This window comes from Amblyomma americanum, chromosome 7 (assembly GCF_052857255.1).
Source record: "Amblyomma americanum isolate KBUSLIRL-KWMA chromosome 7, ASM5285725v1, whole genome shotgun sequence".
Taxonomy (NCBI): domain Eukaryota; kingdom Metazoa; phylum Arthropoda; class Arachnida; order Ixodida; family Ixodidae; genus Amblyomma; species Amblyomma americanum.
In genome coordinates this window covers 63,782,408-63,802,646 of record NC_135503.1, presented here as the reverse complement: position 1 = coordinate 63,802,646, position 20,239 = coordinate 63,782,408, and the positions used below count along the sequence as shown (strand labels likewise).

The window sequence follows — 20,239 nt, the reverse complement described above, 5'->3', positions numbered from 1 at the left end:
CTTCCGTTTAGACGAACGTGCGATGGTGGACGGACATTGGACACCGGAAAAGCGAAGGGTGAACCGGACACCTCCTGGCGCCGGTGTGTACACAGATGGTGGGGCTGCGTCGCTGGCATGCCTATCGGCTCTGTGCGCGCTGTTTACAGCGCACATGCGTGCGTGTCGTGGGAACTGGCTGACCGTGACGAAAACACGCGGACGTTCAAGTTGGCATATAGTGTGTCGCGATATTCCGAGTACGTGTCGAGGGAAATCTGTGTACGTTGAAAGCGTGTCCTGTTGACAGACGGCGCAAGGCCACGCGGAGGCGTTGTCTCGTCTATATGAGAAATCCGAGATGCTTTGCGGTTTAAAAACAGCACGGGTGAGGTCCTTTTTTCTAGAAGTGGTTACAAGAAGCGGATGGAAGACTGGCGGAGAGAACAGAAAGAATGTACTTTAGCTGAACACAAAGAATAGTTGGCAGATAGGTTTAGAGAATGGTCGTTAAAATTACTGCCTAGGTGGCAATTGGCAATAATCAGACATGGTTGGGAAGCATCTCTCTGTCTGTCTAATATTTCCTAATCCAATCTAATCCATCCATCCATCCATCCATCCATCCATCCATCCATCCATCCATCCATCCATCCATCCATCCATCCATCCATCCATCCATCCATCCATCCATCCATCCATCCATCCATCCATCCATCCATCCAAATTGAAAGAAAAATTAACTACCTCCCCATTTTGCTGATTAATCTACCCACATTCAGAAGCCAATATCAAAATTTTGTTAGCGCCGCTAAAATCTGAGAAATCGGCATGTCGCCAATCGACAACAATTAAGATTTGGCCCATTTCGTGCAGCTATTCCGAGTTCTTGACAAACACCTGGTCGAAGCCCTCGAACCAATTAGAAGGCCCAGGGACAGTAGAAAATTGTTTAGCTCTAAGTCACACATTTGCGCCCTCTTATTTTTTTCACACAGTTTCTCCACAGTGACGCCAAGCATTTTGGTCGGAAATGACTGGCTACTGAGAACACGTTGACATCAAACGTTTTATGCAAGCTCAATGCAATAATGAGTAAACGGCGTGCAAACGGTACGGCGCGGATTCGCGGGCGTTAAAGGGTCAATTTAGAAGTGTGGCCCCAGGGTAGGAGAGGCCAAAAGATGTCGTTATCAAAATGACCAAAATGACTGAAATTCAATGACAGAGAGCGATCTAATCCTGCCTACGTAATTATTGTACACAATATTAAAATCATCAGTGACAATCAGCATTAGTACGTACAGTTCACATCATAGTTAGAAATCGTAGAAATCGTATTGTGTTAGCTGGAACGTCTGCCTGCATAATCTAGTATACGATGATTGTTTGAGCTCATTTGCAGTGCATAATTAAAGCAAGCAGCGATGAAGATAACGGCACTGATAATCAGCAAACTTTGAATTTAGAATATCACCTAGATGATTCGGGGAAACTTGGAGCGATGTTCGATAAGCTCCGCTCCTAGGGTGTGCAACCTTTTCCAGTGATCGAATTCAAAAAAGCTACATTCAAGTCAGCGTATGGAATGTCCTCCTTATCCACTGAACGCCTCACTTCTTGAGCTTGAATATATCGAAATTTTGTTTACATCGAAAAGTCAGAACATCCACCAAGTGCAAGAGCATAGCAGTATTGTTCACGTTTATCGAAGTTGCGTTAAAGGGAACATTCGATATATCGAAAGGCCCTTGCAAATGACGCTTCTCCTAATGGCGCCCTTAAACACTTTTCGCGCGCTGAGATTGCAGCGGGCTGCGCGACCTTGGGCCCCTGCTAGCGCCGTGAAACCGCGTGACTAGGTGAACGTAGGATGTGTTTGAGGGTGGCCTCCGGTCTCATGCACTCATTTTCATCACTGTCATGCGGTGAAGCCAACCTAACTAAATCCTTGCGGCAGTTCTCACGTATACTTGGCGTGCTTCGCTGCCGAAGGTGGTCTGGAAACCAACTGTACCTTATAGTTTCAAGAGCTTATTGTATTTGTAGTGTAACAACAGAATTGGGCAGCTTATGATACGCAGTGGCTAATTCCAAAGCACAGACTATTGCGGCTTTGATGCGAAACTGGTTATGCCATGCACCGCCTAACGAGCGGCACATCGCTGCAAAAAAACACGTCACTAGCGTGAGTGCAACGTATTCTTACCTCTATATTACCCAGAAGCTTGTCATTTGCCATGTGTGTACAGGGAACCATCGATGCATCTAACTATTTTGCAATCGTCTTCGGGTATGTTCCTTCATCTTGTGAACAGCCACAAGTCCGATGGCGAGAGGCCCGGGCTGTAAGGTGCAGCGCGGCGTCGATGTCGTACACAGGTATATTTTCGTTCCCCCCTATAACGGCATGTACACATTACTGCACCCAAGGCACAACTATATCCCTAATCTTGGGAACTACGTCAAACAGTGACGTGGGTTTCGGCTATCAGGGCATTCTTAACTTTAATTTGATCTAACATCTTGCAATCCGTCAGTTAGTAAAAATAAATAAAAAGTTCCAGTCCAGCAGGCGAAACTCAGCATCTCTCGTATTTGAAGTAACCGAACATAAATTACTGCAGAAATTGACGATAATCCCGTTGCAGAGGTGTGAAGTAATGGATGGGAGCGCAGCCGCAGACCACTTTGGGGGAAAAGGGCTACCACATCGAGAACCACTTTAACCAATAGGATGAAGAGTACAATATTGCATGCCTGGTTCGCAAGGTTTTTCTGTGCAACCACGTCACTGAAATCCCGCCAACGCACATGTAGTGCGGTGAGGGCGAAAAAGATAGTGTTGCGTAGATGGTAAGATTGTGCCAACTGCCACTGGCGCAGATGACCACTAAAAATACGACACACTCCTATCGTCAAGAGCACAACAGGAAGACAAGAACCACACATTATTATCATTAAGAAGACGGCAAAGATCTTATGTAGAATTTGGTATCCATGACTTATCAAACTCTGCCTTGAAACCTCATATATTACAGCATGGCACAGCTTTCTCAGATCACAATATTGTCATCATGCGTTTGCATTGGGTATACCCTTGGAGATATCACCCAGTGCTCGGAATTCCATCGGTACCACAGCTGCTGGCTTGTGCCAGTGACCCTGTATTTGGATTTTCAGGTCTTTGAACTTCCTGTTTTTTTTTTCTTTAGTTCTATTCCTTGTCATCGATCCCGTTTTGAACCTTTTTTTGAACATTTTTATTTCAGATTTTCGGCACAGTACATAGTTATGGATATATATATATATATATATATATATATATATATATATATATATATATATATATATATATAGCAGACAAGTTAAAGGAAATGCGGGGCCCGTTTGAGGGGCCATATGTATATGTGTGTGTGTGTGTGTGTGTGTGTGTGTGTGTGTGTGTGTGTGTGTGTGTGTGTGTGTGTGTGTGTGTGTGTGTGTGTGTGTGTGTGTGTGTGTGTGTGTGTGTGTGTGTGTGTGTGTGTGTGTGTGTGTGTGTGTGTGTGTGTGTGTGTGTGTGTGTGTGTGTGTGTGTGTACACAGCAGGAGGCCCAAAAGTAGAAACTGCAAATAGGGCCTCCTATAGCCGTTGTCACGAGGCATTCCATATGTCGGCGATCTACAAATAACTTTATCTCAGTGGTGCATAAGTCTTGCCCATTATGCTCCGGCGCCCTGTCTGTTCGGCTCCAAAAGTCTCAACACATTCAACGTACTCAATTTCCACCACTTTTCCAAGGTTACGATCGCAACATTTTTGTGTTGGTGACCTATCATAACTCTTGCGCAGTCATACGCACACCACTAGAGAGAAGCAGTTCAAGATTTAAAAAAAAAAAAACGTTCACGATCGTTTGAAACACCGCTTGGCGTCTCTTCAAAGGAACCGCGACAGCGTGCATCGATGTCGGCGACAATGGGTCCAACACCATCCACTCCTCGAGCGACAGTGACACGAAAAGAAAGAATGACCAAAACTGTCTTCGTCAAGCGAACAGTATCGATCGAGCCTAGCAACGACGAACGCAAGCCCACCTATACTTCAGCGTGTCGTTGTGTAATATATGTGGAACTCAGGCGACACGCACTCTATAGTAGAAGCGAACGTTTCACGCTTCGAAGAACCCCCAACGAACCTGTCTCGTGTCGCGGTACAAATACGAAAAAATTAAAAAGAAAATCAGTTAAAAAATCCTGAAGAAAAGGCACCGCGCCGGCACACACACACACACACACACACACACACACACACACACACACACGTGTCGCATGCACGCTGCCTGGAGCGCGATACGTTGTATCCGTTCGGCCTGTTCGCGACACGTCGGTATATATTGAGGAAACGAGAAGCGCTTTTATACACGCTGCTTGCTCAAGATCGGAAAGGGTATAGAGACGGGCGAGAAAAAAAATAAAGGAGTAAGACGTAAAAAAAAAGGGCGAAACAGAGGGACTCTGTCACGGCGCGCGATTGCCGGCGCGTCCCGCTATACAGCGAGCCTCCGAAAGGGGGCGCATGTGAGTGCATATATACCACCGCTGCACACACACAGTGGCGCGGCCTGTATCTTTATGAGCTCTTCGCGACACAAAAAAAAAAAAACACTCCAAAAAGAAAAAAGGAAGCCATAGCGTGCGTAGTCCGCCGAGAACGCTACTGCAGACGCCTCGTGCAAAGGGAGAGACTGTTGTCTGCTGCGCGGCTGTAAAAAATGCGGCGCGTCTTCGCGTCGACTGTGAGCGAGTGGCATCCACACTACGCCGCAGACACGTACGTCCGCACCTGGAAAGCTGTTGATCGAGCAGGTAGCCCCGGTGATGGTCGCGCAAATATTCAGTAGTTTTCAGAAGTAGGAATAAGTGTATCAGGAGGCTAGAACGGCATTCTCTGTTATCGAGGCGAGCTTATCCTCGTCCTTGGGGTGTTTTCGTTCTGTCTAAATATATGAATTAACAAGGTCACCATATTGTTATTCCTGAATTAGTGTCTAGGTGTTGTATGGTATGCAGAAAGTGGGGCCTAGACACAACAATACGTTGGTCAGTGCCTAGGTGGCGCTGTATGAACAGGTATATGTGTGGTGGTGGTTTTGAATCGGAAAGTATGTGCGTGGCCACCTAGGTGATGTTACATGAGCACCTGTGCATGTGGCCAAGGTCTAGACGTTATATGGTATGGAGCAGGTGGGACCTAAGCACAGCACCACGTTTATTAGTGCCTAGGTGGCGCTGTATGACCACGCATATATCCGGTAGTGGTTTTGAGTTGGAAAGTATGTACATACATGGCCACCTAGATGATGCCGCATGAGCATCTGTGCGTGCGGCCAGGATCTGTGTGCATGGTATGGAGGAGGTGGGACCTAGACAAAACGCGTTGATTAGTGCCCATGTGGCGCTGTATGACCGCGTATATATAAGGTGGTGGCTTTGAATCGGAAAATATGTGCATGGCCATGTAGGTACTGTTTCATCAGCACCTGTGCATGCGGTCAGAATCTAGGAGATGTGTGAGCATATATGAATGCAACCGCTTAAACTACGGCATAGGTTCTGTTCCCAGATATATACGATGTAGATCAATAAGTCCGATATAGTGAATAAGATGAATGTGCATCCATGTACATAAAGTGCGAGGGAGTGGGAGATGCATGCATTCGGTGCACGATGCCAAGAATAGGTGAGAAAGGAACAGAATTTTACGACTCTTCCAACATTAGTTGCGCTCGGTCGTTCGGCGCCGGAGCCGATCGCACGCCAGATGGCGCGCGTTGGAGGCCTTTCACTCAGAAATTATACACGAGTACAGCGGCACTGTCGTTTTTGTTCGAATACGCGCTGTCACTTCGCATATACCTACGCTCCTATGGCAGCCGCGTAGCGCGCTCACTCACGACGCTTTGTGTACAACGTCTGAAGTGGGAGTAGCTGACGTAGAAAAAGAGAAAAGTACGTGATGCAACTAGTGGTCCTGCTCTGCCCGAAGACGACTAAAAAGGACAAGGAGAGAATTGAGCTTATTAACCTCCTGTTGTGACTCAAAATATTAGTCGATACAATTCCGCTTTGGAGGCGCCTTCGCTGATTAGGGCAGTGCATGGTTGTTCTTACTCATTCTGAAGATTCGATGATTTGACAGCGTTTGTTTCACGTCAGCGTATTGAGAATTGATATTTAACGAACAGGCTGCACATAGCGTGCGCAGGATCACGTCAGTGCGTTCACAGTCGCGCCTGAACTTTCATAATAAAACTCGGCTCTTCACCGCATAGGAGAAAAACACACAAAAAAGCTGGTCGTTTCCTATCGTTGTGTGCATTTTCCTCTTCTTCAGTGAGTGAGTGAGTGAGTGAGTGAGTGAGTGAGTCGGTCAGTCAGTCAGTCAGTCAGTCAGTCAGTCAGTCAGTCAGTCAGTCAGTCAGTCAGTCAGTCAGTCAGTCAGTCAGTCAGTCAGTCAGTCAGTCAGTCAGTTTCGATAAAACCAATCAATCAAGCCATCTTTATCAATAAATAAACCCCAATACAGACTACTTACAAATATATGCATACATGCAAATATATGGGGGGGGGGGGGGCAGCCTTGTCGCATTTTTATACTGGGTGTTTTTAACGAGCCCTGTACACTTTCTATCATTAATCCATCACCCCATTAGCCTTCTAGCTTTAGATATTCCTTCACAACGGTTTCCCACCTATTCCCAACAACCAACTTTGTTTCGTTTGTATTCGTCGAAAATGAAAATTGGTTGTTGGGGAAAGGAAATGGCTCAGTATCTAGCCGTCCATCATCATTACATGACCCAACCAAAGCCGCTTTCCTTCTTGAGTTTTTCAGCATCCGTGTGACTTTGACCGTCCCTCGTACGTGGTCGTTCCGGACTCCTTTCTTGTGACTCCAAACAACCATCTCAGCGTCCTCACTTCTACTATTATTCCTCTTTGCAACGCAATGCCTTCATTAAGGGTCCATCGCTTCAGTTCCACGCAGCATTACTGACCTCGCCACTATTTTGTATCTTGGCCCCGACTATATTATACCACTCCGTAAAAATCCAAAGCTCAATGCTTGGTGCCAAAAAATGCACGTTAATTGATTAGCAAATAAAAAAAGTAGAAATACGGACGCTGACACCAATTTAGGCCATTCTCGCCTTGCACCCACACTGGAAGGAAATACGCATTTAATCAGCAAGGTACACTATATCGCCGCACAGCGCAGGCCGCCTCGATCGTGGACTCCGATTGCAATCCGCTCGAGACACACCGGTCTCGCGCAGCAACGAAATGCAAGGAAGCATGAAAAAGACGACACGACACGTGGGTGTCAGGAAGGAAAGTAATCGACACTAGGGCACTAATGGCCTGAGCGGCCTCGGGCCGCCTTATCGCGTTCTGGGCGCTCCATGTGGAGAGAGCGAAAGAGAAAAGAAAACAGAACCAAGAAAAATAAAGGGAGACCCTCACCCCAGCACGCTTGCACGCGCGCGCCCAATTTCCACTCAGCGCGTCGTCCTAATAGACTGTCCTCGCCTGGCGCCCAAATTGCGTCCGTGTATAAACGGCGAGATATCAGACGCCGCCGCGTTGCCTGGAAACTAGCTTGCGCGCCCGATTTGCAAGTTGGCTCTGCGGCGCGTGTTCTCTTTTTTTGGAAACGGCTATCGGTTTATCGACCACAGGGTGAGTTTCAGTTAGAGGGATCCATTAGGCTTACCATTTAGTTTTGAAACAACGCGCATTCATGGCTCTGCGGGAGGATGTGCAAAAAGGGAAGAGCTCTGTACCTTAAGCAAGCTGTTTGCATTTAACACGGCCAGTGGGAGAGAGAGAGTGTATTTTTATTTGTCCGATATGGTGCTTCCCTCTGGTGGCATCCATAGGGAATAAAAACAGAACAGCTGGCGGTTTAGCATGTCTAAGCGCGGAATATTGGGCAGTAGCTCTAGTTACGATGGGCACTTCATATCCTTACGTGCTAGAGCCATTTGACCGCGGTAAAGGTCTTTGGCCTAAATTCCTTCTACTGAAACCCCTTGACCCGGAAGGCATTTGCCTTGAAGGCCTTCACTCTAAATACCTTTGACCTAAAGGCTTTTACTTTCAAGGCCTTCGTCCAGGTGAGGGTCTGCCAGGAGTACGCCTGGCAGGTTGTCCACAACTCGGTGTGCCGCCTGCCACAGGGCAGGCATCAGGGACGACCAGCGCCCAGCAGTGCTTCCGCACTAAAACAATTTTTTTTAAACGTGAAATGACGAGCAGGTCATCGTGTCGCCAGTTTTCCCGAACGTGTCGAAACGTGAAGACGCATTCACGTATCGACTAAACTTTGCCTGCTATTTTCTTGCGAGGAAGCTATGGTGAACAAGACGAGCGCGAGACGCGTCATAGTGTCCGTGTTCCTCGTTTAGTATTACTCTTTTTTTCATTATTAAGGTTTTCAGCCGATCACTCGGCGAATCCTACGCGGCTTCCCACAGAACATCGCGTTTACACGCATCTGAGCACGTCTTGTCACCTGAAGATTCTCCTTAATTGCAAAAAGGCCGACGGTTTAGACTTCCTTGGTAGCTAAGAACCAACAGGAATATGCTGCCGACGAGAGTCGAGCCGTTCGTTGCCGTTCAGTGCGATAACAACTAAAGATGCGATAACAATAAAACAAATGATAAAAGAATGAATGAAGGGAAGGATATGGCTCTCGGCCGCTGCCGGGGAGCTGGGCGGCGATAGCATAGTGCTCTCGTGCAGTGGACAGCGATGGTGAAACGAGAAAAGAAAGAAGAGTAATACAAACGTTTCGCGCTCTTTCAGGAGTAATTACTACTCTCTTATATACTTCCTTATTAAATACTTACTCCAAATTTAGAAACCTTTCGTGTTCTTCCAGGGAATAATTACTACTCCCTTATCGACTTCCTTATTAAATACTCCCTATTTAGAAACCTTCGTGTTCCTTCAGGGAGTAATTACTACTCCTTCATTGACTCCATTATTAAAGACTTGCTCCTAATTTACTCTTGCGCTTTCTTGATCACTTCCTTATGAAGAGTAATTACTCCTCTATTTCTTATTATCCGTTCAGCTGCTGAGTCCGAGATGCGGGGCCAAATGCCGGCTGCGGCGTTCGCTTTTCCACACAGGAGAAATGCACAAAGCACTCGTGTGATGTGCGATGTGAGTGGACGTTAAAAACCCCAGGTGGTCTAATCTTCCGGAGACCTCCACCACGGCGTCTCTCACAGCACACGCCCCACGCACAGCTTTGGAAGTTTAAAACCCTACTTACCCACACCTTTACTGCTGTGTTTACCCCCTTATAACCGAGTAATTACAGTTGAAACTCGTTATAACAAAGTTGAAAGGTCCATGGTGACTATTTCATTGTAGCCGTAGCTTCGTTGCAGCCCATGCTGACCGAGCTACCAAGGGGAATCCTAAGTCCTTCGTTATGTCCATTATTTCGTTATAATTAAGTTCGACTGTATTTCCTTATTTTAGGACGAAGAGAAAGTGATAGCGCTACCTGCCCCCATCGCGCCCATGAGAACTTCTCCTCCGCACGATCACCCAAGACGCTTCCTCGTTAGCACATACCCCCCCCCCCCCCCCTCCCGGCCCACCTCACTAACGGCCCCTCATTGGCCAGCACTTGATAGCGGTAGTTTTCGGCTGCGACATACAACGACCTACTTTTCCTCACAGACAGCTGGGGCTGCAAAAAAATACGACACTTAACATCAGGGATGAAGGAAGCAAATTACGACGCCTGAGCTTCAGGCCCACCGCGGTGGTGTCGCCTGTCGACAATGCATAATCGAGCGGTCAGCGAACAAGCTCGTAAAAAAAGAAAGAGCGCGAGAGCATTACGGAGAGCGGAGGGTATGAGAAGTGCAAACACGGATGGCGGGAAAGAAAGCCGCGAAGACAAAGGGAGCGGGCAGGGGGAGAGTGAGGAGGAAAGGCCCGTCGCGGCTAGCTTGCGCTCGCTCGGCGGTGTAATGGTCCTCCTCATACACCTCATAAAAGGCTAAACACGGACGGGACGGCCGAAGCAAATATACAGCAACGGCAGCAGGGTCGTAAGGAAGCTTAGCGGGTATACGCTCAACTGCGAGCAGCAAGCCATCCTGTAAACTGCGGCTCCTCTCTAAAGCTGCCTGGGACGGGGAGAGGGTGTTTGGGGGCCTTCGCCTGCATCAACTGTTGCTAGTGCAAGCGAAGAATTGCGCCCTCGGGCTAGGGACAGGGCGCCAAGCTGTAATGGCCCTAATGACAGCGATAACAGGAACGTGGAAGGAAAAGTTTGGTCAGCGTCGGACTCCCAAAATTGGACGGCGCAGTGGGAGAGTGAGAGACGGCCCGGCTGGCAATGTGGTTCTGTTGCTTGCATTTGCTCCAATTGCTGCGTCTTTCCGTCGTTTAGATTTCTTCCACATTCTTATCCACTCGAGAAGAAGAACTGTGTACGACCGACCGCGGTGACCTTATTTTATTTGTGTGAGGTTTACTTTTAGCGGGCCGTTCTTTCATCCTGCATGCATGGTTCGCCACTCGTGCCACTTGTGTCTTGTGTCCACTCCCGCCCTGCTCTGTCACTCTCAGGTCCTGTAATTATAAGCATCTTCGTCTCGCACAGCGCCCCAGCTACAAGCTTCGTCTCTTCGCCTCGCTCGATCACCCCTGAGATGCGCCTTACGGAGGGTATGCACAGCCTATCTACGGTATATTCTTGGCCGACTGAAATCTCTCGCTTCTTCATCTGGCTGTCTCGCATTTCTCAGATATTTCATGACCCTCTTGTAACTCCTCATCTCTGCCCCGGGCAATAACGCGGGCAGTAAGCAAGTCTCAAAATGCATTCTTTCTTTTGTTTGTTTTTGTTCCTTAACAAGGTTCGCTCGCGAGCGCTCCTTCTTGTCTTTGCATCCAGCGTGTATTGTTTGTTCATTTGTTTGTTTATTTATACTGCCAGCCCAAGGAAGGGCCTTTACAGGAGTGAAAAAAAAATACCACGAAGAAAAATACAAACTTTCGCTCCATGTATTTTTTTCTGCAGTCTCGTCGGGGGCCCCAACCTACTATTAGGTCGGTGGGGGCGCCCGCCCGTGATGACGGCGATGCCGGCGAAGACAGCAGCCTGCAACTTGCGCCCCGCACTTCGAGCGCAGCGGTTCCCGCTGGAAGCACTGGGGTTCCCTCCGGAAGGTTTCTTCCCCCCCCCCGCCCCCCCCCCCCCCCCCCCGCGCCAGATCATTTTCGAGGTTTTTGTCTCAGGAACCGAAAATGTGCGACTGTGCCCACATGTGCCCCCGTGAGAAGGGCTGCCTACGTCTCGGTCCTTTCCTTAACGCCCTTCACTCTCTCCTAACACCCTCCCCTCCGCTGTCGTTGAGAGGCCACGGGTCATTACAGCGTGAGTCGCTGGTGCTGCCCGTCAGCACTCATTGTTTTCTCTAGAAGTAATGGAAGATGACCAGCTGTTCTGCCGAGTTTTACAACGTTCTTAGCTCGTCCCTCAAAAATTTGGCTTCGGCGGTGACGACCGTAACCACAGCTCACTGCCGGGCAACCGCCGCTGATAATGCACCTCCCATCTACGAGCCAGCACCTCCCATCCAACACCTCCGGCATACGAGGTAGATGCTATAACCCCTACACAAACCTCCGCTGTGATGGCCTATAGTGGCAACAGCGTTAGTTGTGCTAAGCTCTGTCATCAGTTTAGCGCCATTGGTGTCCGAATTCAAAGACGCAGTCGGGAAGCCATCTGCCCTCCAGAAGCTCCGCTCACCAGCCACCTGCCACCCTCCACCCTCCACCCTCGATCCACTTCAGCCCACCTTCACAGTCGCGCGTGTGTGAAGCTTCGGCTGACAGCAAAAGCTTCGTTAGAGTAAAAGCATGAAAGCAGTCATCGAGAGTAAATCCAACTGCCTTCTCAGAATTGCCGCATCTGATGTCTGATCATCCGATCATCCCAGAATTTTTTTACTGTGTAACTATTTACGCAGTTGACAAGTTTAACAGAAAGCAGAAGTCACCATGACACCAATGAGGACCAAACTCACGACTCGCGTATAACGCTCTACAGCTTCGTGCAACTCGAAAGTGAAGCCGCATATAGCAGTAACGGCGCTAGGCTATTCGTAGTGAGGTGGCACGGAGGGTAGGGAGACTGCTTGGCGTAAGATTTTTAGCCGGTATCTTCGTGGCACTGGTCCTCTGAGGATAGGCGAGAGCCACAACTGAATGCACCAACTAAGACTTTTGAGTCTCTTTTGTGCGAATAAAATCACTTTGCCTGGGACTAAATTAACGAAGCGCGCACCACCTCTGGCACCGTTCTACTGGCAGATGGCGTCCCCCTCACTTTGACTATACCCCCCCCCCCCCCCCCCTCTCAAAGGAGGCCTTCCATCTAATGACAGAACCGACTTGCAGCTGCCACGGCAGCTAGTAAGTGTACGCCAGCAGAGGCAAGGCAAATGACCGCAGCATCATGAAGGTATAAGGCGATGTCACTGGTTGGCAGGCCTCTGCCGCTTCGCTCTTGTCTGTCAATACCAACTGAGCTACGACGGCGGCTGCGGAGGATACCCACAAACGATGAGAACGTTCACTCCTTTCTCGGCGAGCCTGAGGACTGGCGCAATTAAGTGCTAACGTAGTCCTATAGTGGTGCTAATAAAACGCGAAGAGCGGCAAATGCGAAGAAACACAGAGGCTCTGAAACCCCGTCCGTTTCAGGTCACGCGTAGGTTATACGACGAGGTACTTTTCGCACCGATTATCATAGCGAAGAACACATAGACTGGACACCGGTCGCCCGTAAATCAAACATCCAGGTCCCTGCGCCACGCTTCTTCAGCGCATCTCATCGCCTAACCGACCGCTATCTTCATTTCCATCGACGCCATGGCGGTGTTCGAGGGCAGCGCCATCTCGCGAGCGTGTACACGTACACACGCCAAGCAGACCACCCCGCTGCGAAGCCGCGCACGGCAGCATAGGCGAACACCCGGACAGCAGTGTACACTTACAATGATACACTCGAGCACGCATTCATGTGTGAGCTTGGTCGTTGAAATGACCCCCGACGCTCGGCGATACGTACGCTGATGCGCATCGCATATGCATCGCGCACACACGCACGCACGCATTCACGGCCGCTAAACGACGTGCGGACGGTCGAGGCAAATTGCGGGCACGATTCGTAACCGGTGAGTGCCGGCTTGGTCGTATGCATAGCCGCTGGAAAGGCGGCAGAACACCGTCGCGTCGTGCAGGGGCGAACGGAGATTGCATCGACATCGTTCGCCGCCGGGTGGTGCGGTAGTTGTTTGGGGCCAATGGGCCGCGCAGCCAGTTTCTAAAGCACTCAGCTGTCATCAATTAAAAAGCACTTTTTTTCTTCTCTGAACTGGGCCACGCCAATCAGACGTTGTCGTGCTGATCAAACAAGTCTGCAAGGCACTTAATGACCGCAGAATTGTCCTTTGTTCGACACAGTGGCCCTACTCAGCATGACAGCCCGATATAACCCTACCAGAGTGCCGGTCAGTCAGAAGTAAAGGGACTGGAACACGAACTCGCAGCTTGTGTTGGGCGATAGTGAGTGCAGCAAAACTCCTTGCTATCGGCCATGAACCCTAGGTAAGAAATGGGAATGGTGCTCGCATTGAGAGACTGTGCGGGACAACTTGTTCTCATCCACCTGCTCTGAAAATTCAGACCCGCGTGCTTTCTGATTAAAAAAAAAAATTGGCCTGAGGTTCAACCTGGGCTGAACCTAGTATAGACGAAGCGAAAGCTTGGTTTTGTATGGTTTTGCATGGCTACACATGGTTATACATCATCACATGGATATACCATCAGACGATGCGAATCTCAGCTCTAAAGGTCAAGGTCAGAGGTCAAGTGACCACTTGCCACCAGTCACGTGGTTTCTGGCTTTGTCACCATGCGCAGCAAGACACATAGTAATACATTGTCAGGTATTGGGGATGTGTGCTAGGTTTGACCTTGGTCGGGCTTCAAGGTCAAATGCGCCAACCCAGGCGAAACTTTAAGTTGTGCCTCGAGTAGTAGAGCTTTCGCTCTTGAACAGGAATCCACACGCTCACACGAGACTGCCTTATTGCGAATAAAGCTCGTCGCTGTTTGTGGCAACCATCGCGTTGTTCGGCACGCCCTCAACGAGCCGCTCGAAGGAATAATATAGGGGCACAGAAGAAACAAGAACAAACAAAAATTATGGGGACCCTTAAGTATAACGTTGAGACTGGAATAGGATAGCATTAGATTTCACATCTGTCGCAGATTCTGTGTATGTATGCGCCAGTTGCTTTACAATTGTCGGTCTATCAAGCGCCATACTCGGACTCCTAGCTACAGTGGCAGGTATCCGCTATGATGAGACGGTACCGACGTTTGAATATTTCATATTTTTTCACATTTTTTTTTATTTCACGTCTCTATCTAGGTTGCTGTAGGCTGCCCATAACCCGGTGGGCAGGTTGTGAGGACGTCACTAACTTCTATCGGCCAAACTAATTTAATTGCAACCTGACACGGTGGGCAGGTTGCTCACAATACGGCGGTCTTGTTGTCACCTGCCACGCTGGGCAGGTTCTGATTACGCCATAGGGTCACGTGAGCTCTCTCGATCCCACCAGGGCAGGCAGGTTGTGATGACGTCGCAATGTCACGTGACCTCTCTCGACCAACCAGCGAATTTCATCTCGGATATCGTCGGGGCTTTGGTGCGACGACAACTATAATTAAATCGCATTAAAAGAACTGCAGGGAACAATGAGGTGGAGGCAGCGTTATGGGCATAGACAATGGCGTCTGTCTGCGTGTGACCGAGAGGTAGAGGGAAGCCTACCTTCATCTGACTGATAACCCCAGAGCAGCAGGCAGCTTAGCTACACATCACCCAGGGCCTATGCGGACCAAGATAACGTGTTATTAAGAGCACCGGGCTCCACTGCAGGATGTCCTTACACGTGGCGATTACGTTGCATTGTAATGTGACCATTACACTGAGGTGTAAATCAATTTCATCCAAGAGTGCCTCATTTCTCTGGGTGTTTTTTTTTTTTCCTTCTCTGTGCACCTAGCTTTAGTGTAGCTTACTCAGAGTAAATTGCGTACTTCACTCGCGTAGCGTAGTAGTGTGATGCGCATTGCGAAAAACAAATGAAACCTTAGTCGACCTGAGGTCTGAGATCTATCTGTAGATTTCGCAACATGCATACGTATGTAAATTAAATTTCTTTGCAACCTGTGCCCGCGCCATACCGCACCCTGCCGCACTGCCAGTGAGTTTAACCTTACCGGTCTGTTGTCTTTGTGAGAAAAACTTCGTGTGGGAGAGCGATCGAATCGTGCGACGGTGAATAATTCAGGAAACAGTGACGACTCGGAGGCGTATTCTTTAACAAACAGACAAGGAAAACTGTATTAACTTTACGGATACACAAAGAGTGGTCAGACGGAACACCCGGCACAAACGTCTCTCTTCTCTGCCGTCTAAGAAGCCACTGTCTTGCCGAGAGTCCGAGGGGGCCCGGCCGCTTTCCGCTGCATCCGACCGTTCCGCTGCCCAACTCGCCTCCCGGGCGCCGTCGTCGAAACCCGATCCCGGGCCAGACACCGGCGCTCCAAAAACTGGGAGTGTCCCGCACTGCTCCGGTCCCCAATGGCACCCCGTCGTGCACACGTGCGAAGGAAACACACGCACACAAAACTCAAAGGAGGGGCACACGGGCGACGAGAAACACAGGCAGTAGTCAGCGATGCCGTTCGTGGAAGACGCACTCTCCCTTCCCCAAAAAAAGACAGAATACACAACAACCTCCCGGCCCCAAACAGGAACAGCACTACACATTGGGGTACGGTCAGTGAACAAAGGTCCATTAGCTCCGACTTCCAGTCTTCCCACTTCCTGAAAATATCATTGGGCAATTTGTCATCCCAACCGATGTGCCGTTGCCACAATTCCTGAAAGAGTGCCTCGGCTTGTATGGTAAATGGCACTAGCAATCCCAGAGGATCAAATATTCTGGCGATGGTTGGTAGAACAAGTCTTTTGCAGTTGTGCTCTCTGTCCAAAACGCTTGAGAGAGACTTGGTGGCCACGGTGATCGTATCCTCTGCAGGATTCCAAATAAGGCCAAGAGTTTTTACTGTTAGAGTTGAGTCATCCCGTCCCTCCTGCGACGCAAATAGGTTTTTGCAAGCGCTTTGAGTTCGACGACCACTTTCGCAAACTCATTCCGCAAGCTCCAAGAATATCGTTGGCTTGCGCGAAAATCTCCTCCGCATCCTTTTCTGTGTCTGCTCTAAGCAACAGGTCGTCGACGTAGAACGACTCCGCCAGAAGCGCAGCTATTCTCTGCTTTGGCTCCTCAACTGTCTTAAGGTGGTATTGCAGGGTGGCGTTTAGCAGGAATGGGCTAGCCTTGGTGCCAAACGGCACACGCTTCATTCGCCACTCTTCTACTTCAGGATCAGGTTCTTCCTTTGAAGGCAAGCCGTTAAACCAGAGAAAGCGCAGGGAGTCTCGGTCCTCTTTTCGGACACTGATTTGCAAAAATGCCTTCTCAATGTCAGCTGTCAAAGCGACCTGATGAAGTCGAAAACGAATCAGCAGCTTGACCAGATCAGCTAAGAGACAAGGCCCCTTCTCCAAATGTTCGTTCCGGGAGGAAGACCCTTGTTCATGTGAGGAGGCGTCAAAGACAATGCGTAGCTTAGTCGTTCTTGAGTCACTGCGCAAAACAGCGTGGTGTGGCATGTAATAAGCCTGATCGATGGCTTGCTGTTCAGGTGTTACACGTTCGGCATAGCCCAAATCTATGTAGCTCCGCATTGTACTTTCATACTCCGCGCCAAATTCCGGAGTGCGCTGAATTCTTTTCCCTAGGCTCTTCAGTCGCTTTAGTGCCTGTGAGCGGTTGTCACAAAGTTGTCCACTGTTTTCTTTCCACGGAAGGGCGACTTCGTAGCGGCCGTTCTTCATGATGTTTCTTTCAAACTGACCCACAATCGCTTCCGCTTCCTCATTCGGCCCTCCGGTATGATCCATAATGCCAATGCTTTCCAATTCCCAGAAGCCTTTCACAAGTCTTTCCGTGCTTTCGAGGACTGTGCTTACCCTGAGGACACAGGAGTTGGCTGAACTGTCAACTGAGGTATGCACGGATATCGGACCCTGAAACATCCAACCGAAGACCGACCCCAGGGCAACCAAGTCAGCGCTTTGCTGGAAACGTTGAATTTCGCCAGTCATGAATTTCCACAGGTGTTCAGCGCCAATAAGAAGCCCAATTCCTGGTACCGCTGGCATTCCCGGCAATAGAAGCTTGTCCGCGATGGGCCGTCCTGTCTCTTCTATTGCTCTGACAAAGTTGTTTTCGACAGGCACCTGGACTATGTCGTTGCAGATGAAAGGAACCTCAATGGCCTCTATAATGTATTCCTTGTCACTGTACTGGCTGCGAAGATGCACTTCTACTAGACGACGTCTTTCTGGTGCTGATGTGGCGGTCCCGAATGTACTCAGCTGGATCGAGGTCTTTCCACTTTCTTTGAGGCCTAAAAATTTAGAGATGTCCTCACGGATAAAAGTGCGGTTGCTTCCCCCATCCACGATTCCTCGAATGTAACCGCGCCTACCTTCTCCAATAGCCCAAAGCCGGCAGGTTTGCAGAAGAATTTCATTGTTGAGGGAATTTCGGCTGCTTGCATGCAAGCTGTTAATCTCCAATCTTGGAGTCACATCTAGTTTCTTCGGCTTCCAGTTTGGATCGCACACTGATAGAACATGTCTGCCGCTACACTTCCCGCATTTCAGTCGGCGGCGGCAGTCTTTCGAGCGATGTCCTCTCAAGGTACATCGGAAGCAGCGGTTGTCCTTTTTAAGTCTTTGCAATCTTTCCTCCCTGTTTATTTCACTGTCACAATCTGCAGCGTTGTGAGTAAGTGAGCCGCAGAAAAAGCACTGTTCCCTTACTTTGGAAGTTGTGTGCAGTACAGCAGACGTCGGCGGGAGAGACAACGATTTCTTTTCGCTTTCCTGTCTGACTCGCTTGTTGTCTCTATTGCTGTCAATACCGCTCTTTTCCCGGCTTTCAACTTCGACTGTCAAAAAAAGTTAGAAGTTCCTCCAGCTCACCGTCTGAAGGGCTCGTGACAGATGTAGGCTCACCGTTCTGCGTGTCGCTAGCTGAACGCGGCCACTCCGGAGTGTTGGCCAGCCGTTTATAATAGCCCACGACGATGTCAGCAGGTAGGGCTTTCAAAAGAATGTCTATCATCATGGCAGAATAAGTGGTCGAGCTCACCTTCAACCCATTCAGTCCACGCACATGGCACTGAACGTGATCCACGAGCTTCCGCAGGCCTCGCACGTCGTCCGATGACGTTACAGACGGTAGCGATCTCAGCTGGGCAAGATGCTCCTGTATAATCTGCCGGGTGTCGCCAAAGCGCTTGGACAGAATGTTTACGGCATCGTCGTAGCACTCCCCTGTCGCTTGTAGTCCGGCTATCGATGACGCTGCCGCTCCGCTCAGAAGGCTTCTTAAGTAATGAAACTTTTCTCCCTTTGTGAGGTTTCCATTCTCATCAACGGCTTCTTTAAACTGCTCCCAAAAACCGCGCCACTGTCGAAGCTCACCGTTGAAGGTCTGCAGCTGAAGGGTGGGCAGCTTGACTGCACTGCGGTGAACAGCTTCACCGCCGCCATGTTGGCTTCCTCGTTGTGGCTCTGCCGGCTGTGTAGCCAATAGGCGAGGAGCTCTGAGCAGTTCAGCTTCTTTCGCCTTGAGCTGTCCAAGCATGCCCCTGGCTGCGTCCTCGTACCGCATGACCGTCTCAAACTCAGAAGCGAAGTCTTCATCGGCAACAGAATCTTCCAATTCGGCGTTCAGCTTAAGCAACTCGTCGTTGTTGGCTGCAAGTCTTTCGATTAGGGAGCACAGCGTTCCGATGTCTGTCGCGCCCAACAGCTGCCTTGGCCTCGTTGATCAGCTTGGTATTTTGCTGTCGACGCGCTGTTCTCTTTTTCTTTCGATCTCTGCATGATTGCGCAGAACACGGACCGTGGCGTCACTCACTTTCTCCGTTACCGTCGCAGCCTGGTTCCAGTTTTCAGAAGATCTCCAAGTCCTGGAGATTGCAGTTCCCGGGTTTCGGCACCATGTTGTCTTTGTGAGAAAAACTTCGTGTGGGAGAGCGATCGAATCGTGCGACGGTGAATAATTCAGGAAACAGTGACGACTCGGAGGCGTATTCTTTAACAAACAGACAAGGAAAACTGTATTAACTTTACGGATACACAAAGAGTGGTCAGACGGAACACCCGGCACAAACGTCTCTCTTCTCTGCCGTCTAAGAAGCCACTGTCTTGCCGAGAGTCCGAGGGGCCCGGCCGCTTTCCGCTGCATCCGACCGTTCCGCTGCCCAACTCGCCTCCCGGGCGCCGTCGTCGAAACCCGATCCCGGGCCAGACACCGGCGCTCCAAAAACTGGGAGTGTCCCGCACTGCTCCGGTCCCCAATGGCACCCCCGTCGTGCACACGTGCGAAGGAAACACACGCACACAAAACTCAAAGGAGGGCACACGGGCGACGAGAAACACAGGCAGTAGTCAGCGATGCCGTTCGTGGAAGACGCACTCTCCCCTTCCCCCAAAAAAAAGACAGAATACACAACACGGTCTACCAAACTGTCAGATTCGGACACAGGTATAACCAAGTCAACTACTTTTTGTCATCTATGTCACTGAGCGGCAAAAGCAGAGGATTGAATTTTTGCTTCTTCAGCACTACCTTGGTAACAAGAAGAGGCTAGCCCCAAACCAATCAGGCGTAGGTCGCTTCGCCCCCATCGTTGCCGTTCAGCTACTCCAAAAAACCGAGAGCACCCCATGTCATCCTTCCAACAAGCGACACATACCCAGTACTTTGCCAGGAACGTTCTCGTTACTCGACAAGTTCAACACATCGTGTTGCCTGGTGGAGCCTGCCAAGAAACAATACATCCTTCGCCGGGTCAACACCGCAGCATCCCTAGCGGTGCAATCCTGTTCTCTCCCCCCCCCCCCCCCCCCCCCTTATCGCCGCCGCCCTTCTGGAAGCGTTGTCTACAAACCAAACAACCGCGTGACGACGGAGCTGAGCCCGAACCCGAACGCTCTCAGCCCGGC

The 20,239-nt window shown here is 49.7% G+C and overlaps 1 protein-coding gene across 1 annotated transcript in view; it reads right to left on the bottom strand.

The window, feature by feature from the left end:
- The window catches only part of LOC144097739 (uncharacterized), a 36,595-nt gene extending 17,696 nt beyond the window's left edge, over positions 1-18,899 (bottom strand). Inside the window, exon 1 of the mRNA XM_077630377.1 lies at positions 18,375-18,899. Within this exon, the coding sequence (XP_077486503.1) occupies positions 18,375-18,899 (525 nt within the window). The remainder of the gene's footprint in view (positions 1-18,374) is intronic.
- Between the last annotated feature and the right edge of the window lie 1,340 nt (positions 18,900-20,239).